At 43.1% G+C, this 14,976-nt stretch overlaps 1 protein-coding gene across 1 annotated transcript in view; it reads right to left on the bottom strand.

The window, feature by feature from the left end:
- LOC144518331 (zinc finger SWIM domain-containing protein 6-like) overlaps nt 1-14,976 on the bottom strand; it is a 48,592-nt gene that overhangs the window by 16,636 nt on the left and 16,980 nt on the right. Inside the window, exons 2-4 of the mRNA XM_078250930.1 lie at nt 4,773-5,129; nt 3,373-3,521; nt 1,135-1,285 (exon numbers count right to left, since the gene is read on the bottom strand). Of these exons, the coding sequence (XP_078107056.1) occupies nt 1,135-1,285; nt 3,373-3,521; nt 4,773-5,129 (657 nt within the window). The remainder of the gene's footprint in view (nt 1-1,134; nt 1,286-3,372; nt 3,522-4,772; nt 5,130-14,976) is intronic.

The following is a 14,976-nucleotide window of genomic DNA, read 5'->3' as shown; positions in this document are numbered from 1 at the left end:
GTTGATTTGGACGAGGAGACATGGGAGAGGACAAATGAATGAGGCTTGGCTTTGTGTCTGGAGGAGAGCAGTAGCTGCGGCTCAAAGGGGAGAAAGACAAAGGGGGGGGGAGAGAGAGAGAGAGAGAGAGAGAGAGAGAGAGAGAGAGAGAGAGAGAGAGAGAGAGAGAGCGACGCCGAGAGGCAGCATTCACCACACATCAGGGGGAGTGATAAGGACTTGGGAAGAAGGGTTTGAAGTGTGGACTTCAAAGAGACCGTACACACACTTCCAAAAATATGTGGGATTGAAACAGATGAGATCACTGAGCTGTCCTCACAAAGTGCAGAACAAGACCAAAGGGAGAAAACGAACATCATCATCAACTACAGCAGCAGCAGAAGCAGCAACATCGACCAAGACATTCGCGGAAAACAACAAAGACAGGAGACAACACGACTGCTGTCCTGGTGATGGGCTTGTTGGTTTTGTAGTTTGTGGTGAAGTGTTTTGCTGTAGGTACAGTACATCTGTCAAAACAACTGCACACTATATCAAACCAAATGACAGCATGGCATGCGGCACTCTGTCACATCAACTAAATATATAATGTGAAGTGTTTCAAAACATTACAGAGGTCATAATATTTGGGGTTTTGATGAGGCGCGGTGTGCTGCATTAAACGGATTGTAATTTGCAAAGACACTCTTGCTGAGCTGCCAAACCTGCATTCATAGTGAAAGGTAGGGACTGGGCTGTCAGTGATGTGTGTGTGTGTGTGTGTGTGTGTGTGTGTGTGGGCTGTCTTGGACACAAAGGACAAATAAACAAACAGGAGGAAGAAATGTGTGTGTATGTGTGTATGTATGTATGTATGTATGTATGTGTGTGTGTGTGTGTGTGTGTGTGTGTGTGTGTGTGTGTGTGTGTGTGTGTGTGTGTGTGTGTGTGTGTGTGTGTGTGTGTGTGTGTGTGTGTGTGTGTGCCTTTGTCTCAATGTCTGGGTTCGATCGCCACCTTGCTAAATCTGTCCGTGCCTGTGCATACTGGGAAAGAGGTGTGTTTGTGTGTCTTTGTGCACATTTGTAAGACAGTCATTTTGATTCTGTGTGTGTGTGTGTGTGTGTGTGTGTGTGTTGTGTTTTTTCCCCTCACCTAGCTCGTCCCACAGCTGTCTGTACTTGTCAGTCATGGTGGTGCCCTGCTGTCTCCACAGCGCAAGCCGAGGGTCGGCCATGAACTGTTCTGTGATCAGTGTTAACATCCTCGCTCCATTGGAGTCACGCATCTTCAGCATCTCCCTCACCTGCAGGAGGAGAGATGGGGAGACAGGGAGGATGGTTACATACACACCCGCACACACACACACATCATTTACACAAACAGATGCACAGAACAGAGAGCTATAAACACACAGTAATCTAGACACCAAACAGCTCTCATAACTCAGGGACAAGACATACAGAACTATATTGCACTACAACAACTAAATAAATAAATGACAGAAGCATGCGCACATTCAAAAATACACATAAGTTTATCAATGACCAAAATCCAGTGAGCTGCAATCAAATCAAGCATCAAGTGCTTTTATGCTTTTGTATGGCCTCATTACCTTTTATATCATTTTAGATTGTTTTTAGATATGTAAAGTTATTTATTAATGTATTTATTACCAATTCCACATTATTACATTTTTTTAGATTACTTAATACTTATCTTTTCCTATCTTTTAAGTGTGACTTGTGTGGCGAGCTGCTGAATACAATTGTTCTTTCAGGAATCAATAAAGTTGTATTGAATTGAACTGAATTGAAAAAAAGTCTTCAGAAAAAACCTGCTCATGTGCATACACAGTTCCATACACACACATCAGATGGCACTTTCTAACAATTTTTTACTAACATGCTTTAAAAAAGGACTCATTTCCACTTGCTTGGGTTATATCTATTTAGCAATTACTTATTAAGTATGTAGACAAATCACAGTGTCAGTAGTGGTCTGTTGTTACTTTGTACTTTATTCTTTTTGAAGCGCAAATCCAGAAAAAAAAGAATAAAAAAATCTGTGTGAAACGTTTGCAATGTAACCGCTCAGTAGTTTAACCATTTCTTTTCTTCCTTTCTGGTGAATAACCAGCATTTGAATTTTCTCATTTTCTCTTCACTTTCTCTTACTAAAAGATTTTCTGAGCTGTTCTAATCGCAACAGGGACTCATTTATTGTAAACTACGGTGGTCAGCATCTTTTAGCAGAAGAAAAAACAACCAGTCTCTGGTGCATGGGGATATAAAATATAGGAAAACATTGTTTTAAAGTGATCTTGATTTGGTGATTTTTTTTTGGTGAAAAGTAGTAAAAATTGAAAACAGTGATTCTTAACTGTACTTCATTTGATGTGTGCACAAAAAAAGCTTTTCTGTCTCTATGGTAAGAGGAGTGAGTGACAACATGTTTATTTATTTATGTATGTCTTAGATATGTTACTTACAGATATTTTCTATACACTTTTTGACTTGCTCTTTTCTTACTCTTATTTTACCTTGAATGTGACTGTGAGCAACTGCAACTAAATAATTTCGCTGAGGGGATCAATAAAGTATTCTGATTCTGATGTATTCACAAACACACACCAAGAAAAAGCCAAAGACACAGGATTGCATACATACACAAATGCACATATGTTGTGGGTTTATCATTTGAGGGCAGCTCGGTGTACACATGAATGTGTACGTGACTCTCAACGTGGGCGTGTGAGTGGACAAGATGTATATATGGCTGTCAGTGGGTGTGTGTGCTGACAAGGATATAACGGGCATCAAAAAGCATGAAGCTGAGAGACATTCTAAAAGCCGGGCAGGGTGGATGATAAAGTTCTTAGCTTGCAGTCTTTACATAGCGCGCAACATTAATGTTGGCCTAGCTCTGCCAGGCAACAGAGAGAACCACACATCTCTCATGTAATCATGTAATCGTGGCTACAGAGTAGTACATGGAGCGAGCTTTTTTTCTTTCTATACCTCGTTCTCTCTCTTCATGTTGCACTTCCTTTCTGCAACTAGCTCTAGCTAAGAGGCAGTCTGCCTTTTAATGTATGTGCCAATATATGTAAGTTGTTTTGTCTGGGATTACTTTGAACAGAGAAGGCCTCTTTTCATAAGGGAATAGAAGAGAAGTGCACTAAAGAGAAAATATTTATAAACAGGATGCAGAGGGGAGGATTAGGGTGAGACTGCATTTTTGTGTTCTTGTATAGAGACGAGAACACCTAAAGGCAGGGAGGCACACAGGCAGGATGAACTGCGTGCCTGTGCCTGTGCCTGTGGCGGTCAGGGTTGGTATGTGTGTTGTTATGTTCTGTATGTGGATGAATGAATGTTGCTGGCTCCTGACCTTGCTAAAGAGCAGGTTGAGTTGCTTGCCCGAGCCGTGGTATCCTCCCTGCGACAGGAAGAGCTTGACTTGCTCCTGAACCTGCTCCTCATCCAGATGCCAGCAGTTCTCATCGTCTACACTGGCTCCTGCTGTGGGGTCCGGGGCCCCTACACACACACAGACAAATATGTTATATGTGCGACAGGCCACTGTGTTCCTGGTATAGAATGATTTATCAACAGTATATGCTCATATGCAGTATATTATACAGATGCATAAATAATGTTCAAATTCACTACACTTAAATGGTAGAGTATTATTAAGTCCAGCTTCATTTCTTCTTTGTATGTATGCAGATGCACATACCGTTAACCTTATCTTTATCGGTCTAATTTTACCTCATTCTAACCTTAACAGTTTTTTTTCACTGCTTTCAAGCATATTTTGTGAAAGCAAAGCCCAAAGTAAAACTAATGTCATAGAAAGTCATATTGTCCATCCCACACACACATTGATTTTGTAATCCCAAATTAATTATTTAGTAATAATTATAATATATATATATAATTAATTAGCAAAAAAAGTGAAGAAATTAAATAAGGACTGCAATTCTAAAAAGCATAAATGTAAATAAATCAGCGCAAGCCCCTAAAGATGCTCAAATAGGTTAATTTGATAGGAGTAATTCAGTCAGATGCTTTAATCCAAATGACATGTTTTAGTTTTACAGGATTATTGATGGAAGGGCAACAAATCAATAGTCTGTTAAATAAATAAAAAACACTTCACGGCATCTCTCTCGTTCCGAGCTGCTTCTTTGTTTCGGACGCCCATTCCCAGAAGTTTCTATCTCTATTCTTCTTTCCTCTTCCCATCTCTCTCCTTTACGTCCAACTCTCTTTAAATTCCTTAATCTAATTTATTTTCCTGTATGCCTCAATTTTGGACTTCTTTTCCTGTTTTAGCCTTCTTCTTCTTCTTCTATCACTACTTCTGAGTTACAAACCAGTTTGACGATAAATGTGTGCTTTTTCATGTCTTCATCAGTTGCCTGTTTTCACTGGTTTCTTTGTCTTTGTGTCGTTTGACATTCAGTTTCTCCCTCTTTTATTAAAGGAACAAGACCAGTATCTATAACAAGAGATATGCACCTTTCTTTATCTCACTGCTAACCTCTTCGTCTCTGTATCGTTCTCTCGCTCTCAGAGGTAAGTAACTGGTCTATAGTGTTGATTAGAAGCACACAGCCTCTCCTCTACTGTCTGGATCTCACTAATGAGTAACATTGATCCTGCCACACTTTACCTTCATTGCACAGTCAATACATGCATGCATACATGTAGAGGCGCACACACACACACACACGCACACGCACACACACACCTTCCACACTCATTGACATACACACTTTCCCTCACCATGGACCTGGTTGATCTCCGAGTTCTGCGACAGAATCTCATCAGCCAGTTTCTGTGCGGTAGGCAACACTTCGGTGTGGTGGACTGAAATCAGATACTGAACGAACTTCTGCAGCTGGTCTCTGCTCATCTGGAACAGAGTTTCTGAGATGGGCAGGTGCAGTTTGACCTGCTCGGGCTTCCGTACTCTGTAAAGTGACAGTGCCACTACATGGGCGCAGTAGAAGATGTCTTTGTTGCCGCAGGTGCATGTTACCGCCGTGATCTTGCAGCGGTCGAAGCTGACGCTGACGCTGCAAACGAGCTCTGGGGTCGAGGGTGTGGCCGGGTCCGTCACTGTGCCGCTGAGATGGAAACCTGAAAAAGAGAAAGAATTTTTTTTTTTCAAGAAAGAGCTCTTTAAATAGATTTAAAATGTATGTAGAGGTATCCTTGTCTCCATCGTCTCCTCGGCCTTTCCTTCAGAGCTGACACTAATAGTCGATTAACTAATACATAAATATTAATGAAATGTTCGGTTAATCATTGAAATATTTTCTCAAGCAAAAATTTCAACAATTTACTTTCAGCTTCTCAAATATTTCTGGGCTCTGTGGACTTATAATGGGCTCACGGGACATTTTATATAACAAAGGATTAATTGATTTATCGAGAAAATAATCCTCAGACTAATAAATAGTGAAAAGAATTGTTGGTTGAAGCCCTATACTACTTAATTCCTCTGTTGAACTTAATTAGTAGTCTTGCATTGCCAGACCTATCTCTACAGCGCAGTGTCAGTGCTGGAGTAGGGTATGGCTACACCACTTATCTATTCTGGGATAGAGGAAAAAAGCTCTGCATTTCTTTCAACAAATAACCATCCACTACCCGGATACAGCAAGGGTGCCCTTGCAAAATAGATAGAAGAGAGGGACACCCAGCGCATGAGAGACCGGATGTCAGGCTTTATCCCAGCAATGAACCAGACTACTCATTTAGTAATAAACTAATACAGCCATTTTTAGTCATTAACTTTCAAGCCAAGCGACTTTATTCAGAGGTTAAACCAATGGTCATTAAATACGACAGAGATATCAGGCATCTATCGTTCCCATACAGAGCCAACAACTGGAGGTTTGGCCTAAACATCTGTTAAATGAGAATTGGATGACTTGATCAACTCATTGAATGTGCCCTTTAGTAAATTACATTAGTGAATAAATCTCTTTAGGAAAGAACACACTCAGTCTGAAACACACTCAGTAAGACACAGTCACCTGGCGGAGGCCCCATGTTCTCTTATCGTGAGAGCATGATCAGGACCAGCTATAGACCACTGTTACCACTCTGAGAGAGAGTCAATGAGCCTAGACAGATATCTAGATGCAGGAACCCAGAGCGGGGATCCACTGCAAGAGGAACTGAGAAAGAGACGAGGAAGTGAGCAGTGAGCACGGCTGTTACAGTATGAATTATACAGCCTCTTGTTTGAATATAACGTTTGATCTTATCCTGACTGAGCTTTCCGGAGGCGCGGCTAGTTATTATGCGAGGATGAATATGAATGAGCAGGGCTGGGTCCCCGGCAGTGGCCTAAAACACACACTGATGAGCATATGAAAGAGACACATGTACGCACACACTGAGCCGCCGCGTGAGATCATGCATTTATTAATAATGGGAGTGGTTAGGAGAGACGAAGAGTAGCTTATGAATGCATTTATGTGCACAGGAGAGATCTCTGAAATGCATGTGGACCAGGCAAAGACATACATCTCTTAAATACGTTTATCAAAGGGCTGAGCACACGCGTCGCTGTGATATCAAGCATGCATTAATGCAGATATCAAAGCATTTTCTGGGCCTCTACATCAGGTAAGAACGAAGGGACGGGTGGAATATTTCATGGGATATAGATGGAAATGGGGTGAGGGGTACACAAGCAAGATGAACGGTCAGGTCAAAGTAGCTCCACTTCAACTTTGATGGTTCAGGAGTGCACTATGAATGCAGGTGAAACGGGGTCACAACCCTTGGCTATAGTGTTGATGATGCCCTCGGGATGGATAGAAAAATAAGCAAACAAACAAGCTGGTCTCTGCAGTCTCCCAAAATCAGTTAAAGCGTAACTCTCGCCAAAATGCAACCTAGGGTCTTTTTGTGAATGTACCCGAGTCAAAGTCAGTTTAAAAGCATATTTAGGACGGAATCGCCACTTTTAAGATTTACCGTATTTTCGTTTTTCGGTCAAATGGCCTTTTGAATGGGAGTGCTAGGGGCACTTTTATGCTAGCCTCAAAATAGCTATTTTTAAAACACTAAGAAGGCTCAACACAACATGAAACTTTGCTGAGAGACACAAGAAAGAAAGTCAGGAACACAGTCAGGAAACCCATTTAAACAGCCTTTATATGAGTTGACTGAGGCCTAGTACAATTTTATCAATCCAAAATTAAAAAATCTCCATTAGCACCGATGTTGCAATACTGCAACATTTGAAAGAGCATCTAAACTGAAATAGCAATGTTACTGTATCACTTTGTAGAACTAAGAAGTGTTGGCTGCAAATATCCAACAGTGCAGAACTGCAGAACATTGCCATGGAGATATGCTTTTCCATTTCGGAAAGCCAGCTGGCAGAGGAAGCACATGTTTCGTTAACAATATCCACAGAAAAGGGGTGTGGATCGAATATGGCAGCCACTTGCATCTGCAGTATTCAAAGCCTATACGTCTACAGCTGTGAGAGAGAGAGAGAGAGAGAGAGAGACGGAGTCACTCTTAAATGAGACAAAAAGGTTTACATGGTGCAGCTGGTTGTAGAATGGAGAGCTAACTTATTTAGCAACATACAAATGAGCAATGGCTTTTAATACTTGCCGATACATTTAGTGTGTATACGTGTGTGTGTGTGTGTGTGTGTGTGTGTGTGTGTGTGTGTGTGTGTGTGTCAAAAGCTTGTGTTTCAAGAGTGGCCCCTGGTCCAGAGAGGGGAGAGAGAAGAGAACATCAAAAACATGTGAGGCTGAGAGAGCTCAAAGAAAAATCAACCTCTGAATCAAACGTACACACACACACACACACACACACACACACACACACACAGTCGTAATAGCAGCTGCAGTTTATTTTGCAAATGTCTTTTTTCCCCCATAGGGAAAATTAACACGGATACTTTCTTTAAATTCAAAATGCGTACGAGTATGAAAAACTACATGGTGATAAAAGACTTATCCCTGTTGGAAAAGTCAGTAGTGCTGTGCTTTCCCTCTGCTTTAATGGACACTCTCACTCTCTCCCCTTCCAAGCCCCTTTCATGCGTCCCTCCCTCCCTCCATCCACATTCCCACAGCGCTTTCTCTCTCACTCTCTGACAGATGGGTAAGTAATGAGTTTCGCCTTTCCCCGTCCAATCGTCTGGGCACCAAAAAACTGCCCCCCACGCCAAAAATGCCCTTTTAATTTAGCCAAGCACAGAGTACAAGGCTATTACTGTTTAGGTACACACACATGCACGTACACACACACACACCTCCCATGACTCCTGGTTGGGTGGGTATGAAACCTTCAATGTCTCATGTGCTAGTTATTAAAGAGCCTGGTTTCCCCCTCACCCAGTCCACCCAACTCCCCTCCCTGAGTGGTGCTCAGGGCTCTTTTCTGTGCATGTTCAAGAGGCCAGGGTTGGCTTTCAAAGTAACCATGGCGGCCATTTTTAGAACAAGGCCTCTGTGAGGTTGCCCTAGAAACCCCTTGTGACCGCCCTGGTGAAATCACACTTGGCCCGAGGAGCTGTGTAAGGCAGCAAGAACAGTGTGTGAAAGAGTGAGCGAGAATTAACGAATGTATACATATGTTCAAAAGCCTGCAGACCACCCACATTTTTGGGGGGACCCACATCAAAGCATTCCCCCAAATAGCACTTTGTTCTATCTTTCTCTATGGTTTTGAACTTGCATAAGTGCAGATAAGCCAGCGTGCGCTCTCTTGACCAGCTAGGACCACTTGTGTCTATTCAACAACAAGGGGCCCCAGAATTACCGGACTCCTGCTCTTATTTTAGAAAGGAAAGGCCTAGACTAACACCTGCAACTCCTTCTACATACATTTCCAGTGATGGAAGAATGCCACCTTTATTTGCTCCCTATAAAACAGGATTTAGCTTCCCACATGTAGGCAGGCGGTGGGTATCAGGCCAGACCTGAAAGGTTTGCTTGCCTAAGCACAAAAGTGCTCAGTGTTCCAAAATCACTGGAGTAAATTAGATTGAGTAACATACATATATTTCCACAATCAAATTAAGATTCCAAGTCAATGGAGAAAATTCAGGCCCAGCAGTGGGGAGGTCATTAAGTTTATTGGCTGAATTGGTCCATGAGTGACACCTAAATCTAATATGGCACCATGCAGTTCAGACAGCAGTCATCCGTTGCATTTGTGTGTGTGTGTGTGTGTGTGTGTGTGTGTGTGTGTGTGTGTGTGTGTGTGTGTGTGTGTGTGTGTGTGTGTGTGTGAGAAGGTGAGAGAGAGAGAGATTCTGAATACATGACAAATGAAACCAATGTGCTGGTGTGAAAGCGAGTCAACAAAAGTAAAGAGGAAGAAACAGAAAAAGCAAATAGATATTTAAGGCCCATTCGCCTGCGCCCATTCACTTTGGCCTTGCACATTAATCAAATTACCTCATGAGCTGCAGACAAACGGAGAGCAACACCTAAATCCAACTCTGTCCTGCTAGAGCTTCTCTGATCCACAGGGGGCCACCTGCAGTAGCTGGAGCTTTAACGTGGGATCCTACTCTGTGTTGACCAAAGATAGCTAAAACCTCACTGAGAAAGTAAGCCACTGGAATCCAATCCGTTTGGTTGGACTCAACTAGGGGCCCTACTGAAAGGAGATCTGAACCACAACTGAAGACAAGCAAAGCTCCACAGCAGGTCGAGGTAGGGTCAAGAATTGTTGGGCAACCCCCACCTGTTACACCACCCCTTTCCCACCCACAGCTAAAGGACGATTTCCTTCATTGTGGCTCCTTGAACTGGCCCAATTAATATGCCTATAAAGACAAAAACAAGGCCTTTCAGCATCTTACAGGGTAGTTCTGTATGAGTAACAAGGAGTACATGCATGTGTGGTCCTATAAAAGGAAGCACCCATACAGAGACTATAAACAGAGATCAATGCTATCCTGCAGGAGACCTTGCTCCAGGCGTGTGTGTGCATGTGTGTGTGCCCTAGGTGTGGGACGGGCTGAAATAACACAGCTGAGCTCCAGGGGCGGCCATATTTATGCCTTAAACCCTCTGGAAGACCAAAAAGCCTTTTTCTCCCCGGGTGCGTTTTCATCACCCGCACATCTACACCAGGCACCAACTAAAACACGTACTACCTCGCAGTCTGAATGCTTATCCCGACAGACACAAACGAGCATGAATTAATGTTTTGAGATATTCTATGAATTTTAATGCTTTTACTTCCACTTGAGAATGCACGCTAATCATAGAGATGGGAGGGAAAGAATATATGTGTGTGTGTGTGTGTGTGTGTGTGTGTGTGTGTGTGTGTGTGTGTGTGTGTGTGCATTGACGGCTGTGTGGGTGATTGGAGTTGTCATCAGCTGGCGGTTGAAATGACAGTCGACTACTGGGCTGCTGCCACTTAGTTGCCACGCGGTACATCAGGAATGACTTGCAATTTTCTAACCATCACTTTCAAAATGGATTCTAATTTTGCTGGATTGGGCCTGTCAGGCAGAGCTGGTGCTACTGCTCTGCTGACTGATCCCAAAGGTTGGCGTTCAGAAGGCTGACCAGCACAGAAAGACAGTGACGCCTCAGTTCAGGGATGTGATAGACACAAGACAAAAGAATAAAGTGATGAGCAAATGAGTTCTGTTAGTAACAGATGAAAGACCGCGTCTTAGAAAATTAGCTGGGGCAAGATTCTGTGTAAAGGAATAATTTGACATGGGAAATACACTTTCTTGTTGAGAGTTAGATGAGAAAATGTATAGCACTATCATGTCTTTACAGTAAAGCTAGAGCCAGCAACTGGTTAGCTTAGCTAACACAAAGACCGGGAACAAGGGGAAACAGTTAGCCTAGTCTATATCCTTGACGTTCCACTTCTGGGATTGCTCCGGTGCCGCAGGAAATTCCGCCGGATGCATGTATTGTCCGTTTCCTTCCGCTTTCTTTGTGTTGGAATTTTAAATTTGGTGGATTAATGAGGACTATGGTTGACTGCTCCTCAGATCTCTGCATGGTAAATTGAGACAGCTAGCTAGACTATCTGTCCAATCTGAGTTTTCTCTCACACGACTATTTTGCAGCGGCTCTGTACGGAGCTAAGCGCCACCCATGACGATTCTGATTGGTTTAAAGAAATGCCATTAAACCAGGGCATGTTTTCCTCCCATCCCAGAATGCTATGTGGTATAGCCAGACCCTCCTTTTGCGCGCTTTGGAGGAGGGTCTGTGTTATGTGCTCCCCACCCTGCTCTATTTTCCTCTCTTCATCTCAGGTGTAAAAACGTTTCGGCTGTAGCTGCACCATTAACTGCCCTGCTTAGCCCAAAAGTTCGATTTGTGTGGTCTGACAGATGTAACTATGCTTTTCAACAGATTAAAGCTCTGATGACTGATGTTCCTGTGCTTGTGGCGCCTAATTTTGATCAGCCATTTAAACTGGCAATTGATGCGAGCGAATGGGGGGCGGAGAGCTGTTCTGCTCCAAGATAGTGCTGATGGAGTGGAACATCCAGTGTCCTACTTCTCCAAAAGGTTCAATCGTCATCAGTGCGTGTACTCTACGATCGAGAAAGAGGCCCTTGCGATGGTTCTGGCTTTAAACCATTTTGAGGTGTATGTTGGGTTATCTAATGTTCCCGTCACTGTTTTTACTGATCATAATCCTCTCGTGTTTTTGCAGACAATGCGTAACACAAATCAAAGGCTGATGCGCTGGAGTATTTTTATGCAAGCCTTCAATGTAGATGTTAAGCATATCCGTGGCAGGGATAATGTTGTGGCTGACGCACTCTGTAATTATGTTGTATTGTTGGTGATATATATATATTTGTTCTTAATAAAAAAAATTAATATTAGTCACTAATTTAGGGTGGGGGTGTTATGTGCTCCTCGCCCTGCTCTATTTTCCTCTCTCTTCATCTCAGGTGTTCCTGATCTCTGATTGGGGGTGGCCCTGCCCCTGGATATAAGAGGCTGGGAGACAGGAATGCCCAGTCAGTGACTGAAGCAGCTCAGATTGCCGTTGTTCCTTTTGTTACCTACTTTTGTCTTTCATTGTTTCATTGCTTTGAGGATGGAGGTCTGGTAGTCTAGTTTTCGTGGCTTTGTTTCGGTTAGTTAGTTACTACTTTTTAATTTAGGGTCAGACGGCCCTTGATGGGTTGGCTCAGGCTTCTTCCCTTCTTTTGTTCTTTTTAGCCAGACCTCCAGATTCCCAGTTTTGGTTTAATTAACCATAGTTAAGTTGTAAATAAACTTTGATTTACTTTAATTATTCCTCTGGTTTGGTGTTATTCAATATGTTGACGGTCACATTTAGCCTAAGTTGTGTTTGTTTGCTGTGGCCGTAACAGTCCGGCAAAGCAATACTATAGTTAGCCTGACTCCATCCAAAGTTAACAAAATCCTCCTACCATCACCTCTAATACAATCTGTCTCTTTTGTGTAAAGCGCTCACAAACCAAAGTGCAGAAATGGGTTGATTTGGTTTTACAGGAGAATATATGCCAGACTATTTCTTGTCCAGGAGCAGCAACACGCTGGTCTCCCTGCTAGTATGTCGGTTTTCTTTCCTTTGAACGAAGCCAGGCTAGCTGTTTCCCCCTGAATACAGTATTAATGCTAAGCTAAGCTAACTGGCCGTAGCTTAATATTTACTGTACAACTGGTGTCAATCTTCTTATCTAACTATCTGCAAGAAAGCAAATAAAGCATATTTTCTAAAATGTCAACTATTCTTTTAAATGCAGATAACATTTTTTAACATCTATACACCATTATGTCAATCAAAGCTATTAATAACATTAAAACAATAACAGTTTTGTCCAATATATCTACTGCATGCTAAAAAAAAGAAAAGCAAACAAGGATTTGTTTTGTTTTTGGTTGTATCAAATTACATTTCTAACAACGCAGGCTACTATTTAACACTTTAGTCTTTAGTACACTTCAATTATTATTAAGTGTCATTTCAGAATGTATTGTGGAAGTGTGGTATTGGGTGAACTGCTCTTTAGCCACTATCCAACAAATCTCTGTCACTGGAGAAGCCAGCAACCTGTAATTCCGTCTCCTGGCTGTACATTAACTATACATTATCCCAATCTATGTGCAAGGTTCATTAGTGTGAATGAAATTACACCTGGCTGGAAATGAATGTGTGTAATTAGCAGAGGTCTGTCCCAGTAGAGCCACACAAGCTATAGATGGAGGTAATGGGATCCATTGGAAAGCCATTGTCTGCCACTTCAGGGCTTCAGTATCTTTCTAACGACAAACCTATGCAGTCGAGACATTATAGCACTAGCGTCCTTTATGAAGGAGGGGAGTCTGGGTTGAGATGAGCCAGTCTGTGTCGGTCGAGAAGAATGCACAAAGAAAAAAGTCGCCAAGAATATGGCAATAGATGATCTTCATTGGTTTTGGAACGTGTGTTTGTGAGGCGGAAGCTTTGTTTGTTAGATCGTGTGCATAATTTGCACGCAGTAATGACATTTGCTGTGCCTGTCAGAATTGATTACAGATGTGTTCCTCTTGCTTAATTTGAACTTTGCCCTATAAATCCTTTTGAGATGATTCTTTTTGAGAAAACAAAAACAAAAATTAGTCTTGACATCAAAGCTCAAACACAAAAGGGTTAAGAAAAGGCAGAACAAACTGTAGTAAAAAGGTTGTGTAAAGCTAGTACAGCACACTGACAAAAATACACTACTGTGAAAGCTAACATGGCTGAAAGTGAACTGAATTCATTTGCATATGAAAATAGATGGACACTAACAGCACTGGACTGAAAACTACCGCATGACTGTGTGTGCACATGTGCGAGTATGTGTGTTTTTAGGTTCACTTGTCCACGCCAGGAAATAACCTTACACTCTTTACCCTTCCCATTTCGTTTGGAAAGTCACTCAACACACTTCACCACACACACACACACACACACACACACACACACACACACACACACACACCCCAACGTATGCAGATGCATGCACGCGTACACGCACACACACACACAACCCCCACCCTTTGACACACACTCATGATGCCTTCATGCATGCACGCATACTGGCTTGAGTGACTCCCTGCAGTCAACCTCCTTCTGCTCACAAACAGCCCCTCCTCTTTCCTTTTTCTCTCTCCAATAACTGACTCCTCCCCTGTTCCCCCTCCCATGACACACACACACACACACACACACACACACACACACGGAACGTTGCCTAGCCCTAAGCTGACCCGTTGTGTGTACTGACGTCACACACTAGACAAGGGGAGGCATCATTCCAGACAGACACACACACACACACACACACACACACACACACACACACACACACACACACACACACACACACACACACACAGGCCCCAGCCGAGGGGGAAGCTGCATTCCAGCACAGGCCCACAGGCACACATCACCACGCCTGGCGGTGGGAAGCATGGGGAGCGCTCAGCTGTAGCGGGGAGGTGGGGAAGAGGGCCAGGGGAGGCGAAGGGGGGAGTTTTAGAAGAGGGAGGAGGGAGCGATGGCTCTGAGCCAGTGTTCCTCTGAGCTCAGCACTTCCCCTTTCAGCTCCAGCCAGCCGCCAGTTTGCGTAACGCAGCCCATGCAGCCCTGCCGGCTCGTGCTTAACCCCTTCCTTCCTGGAGTCACTGAGGTCACACACGATGTTCTATGTTCGGCGGCGCATTCCACATCCTGGCGTAAACCTGCCCCTGCCCAACATCCCCCAGCTCAGGCTGTCCCATTATAGCACTGAGCACACTGGCCCACTAATCATACTTCCACGTTATTACCTGACACAGATGGAAGCAGATACACACACGTGTGCAAACACCACAGAGAAATGATCCATCCACCAGGAAATAGGTTAACCTTTTACATGCCACTTTTTCATTGTAGTGGCTGAGCAAATTTATCTGTCTTTGTCTTTGTTCTAAAATACAAAATAAGCTTGTGTGATTATCTA

This window comes from Sander vitreus, chromosome 5 (assembly GCF_031162955.1).
Source record: "Sander vitreus isolate 19-12246 chromosome 5, sanVit1, whole genome shotgun sequence".
Lineage (NCBI taxonomy): Eukaryota > Metazoa > Chordata > Actinopteri > Perciformes > Percidae > Sander > Sander vitreus.
This window is presented reverse-complemented; position numbering and strand designations above follow the sequence as displayed.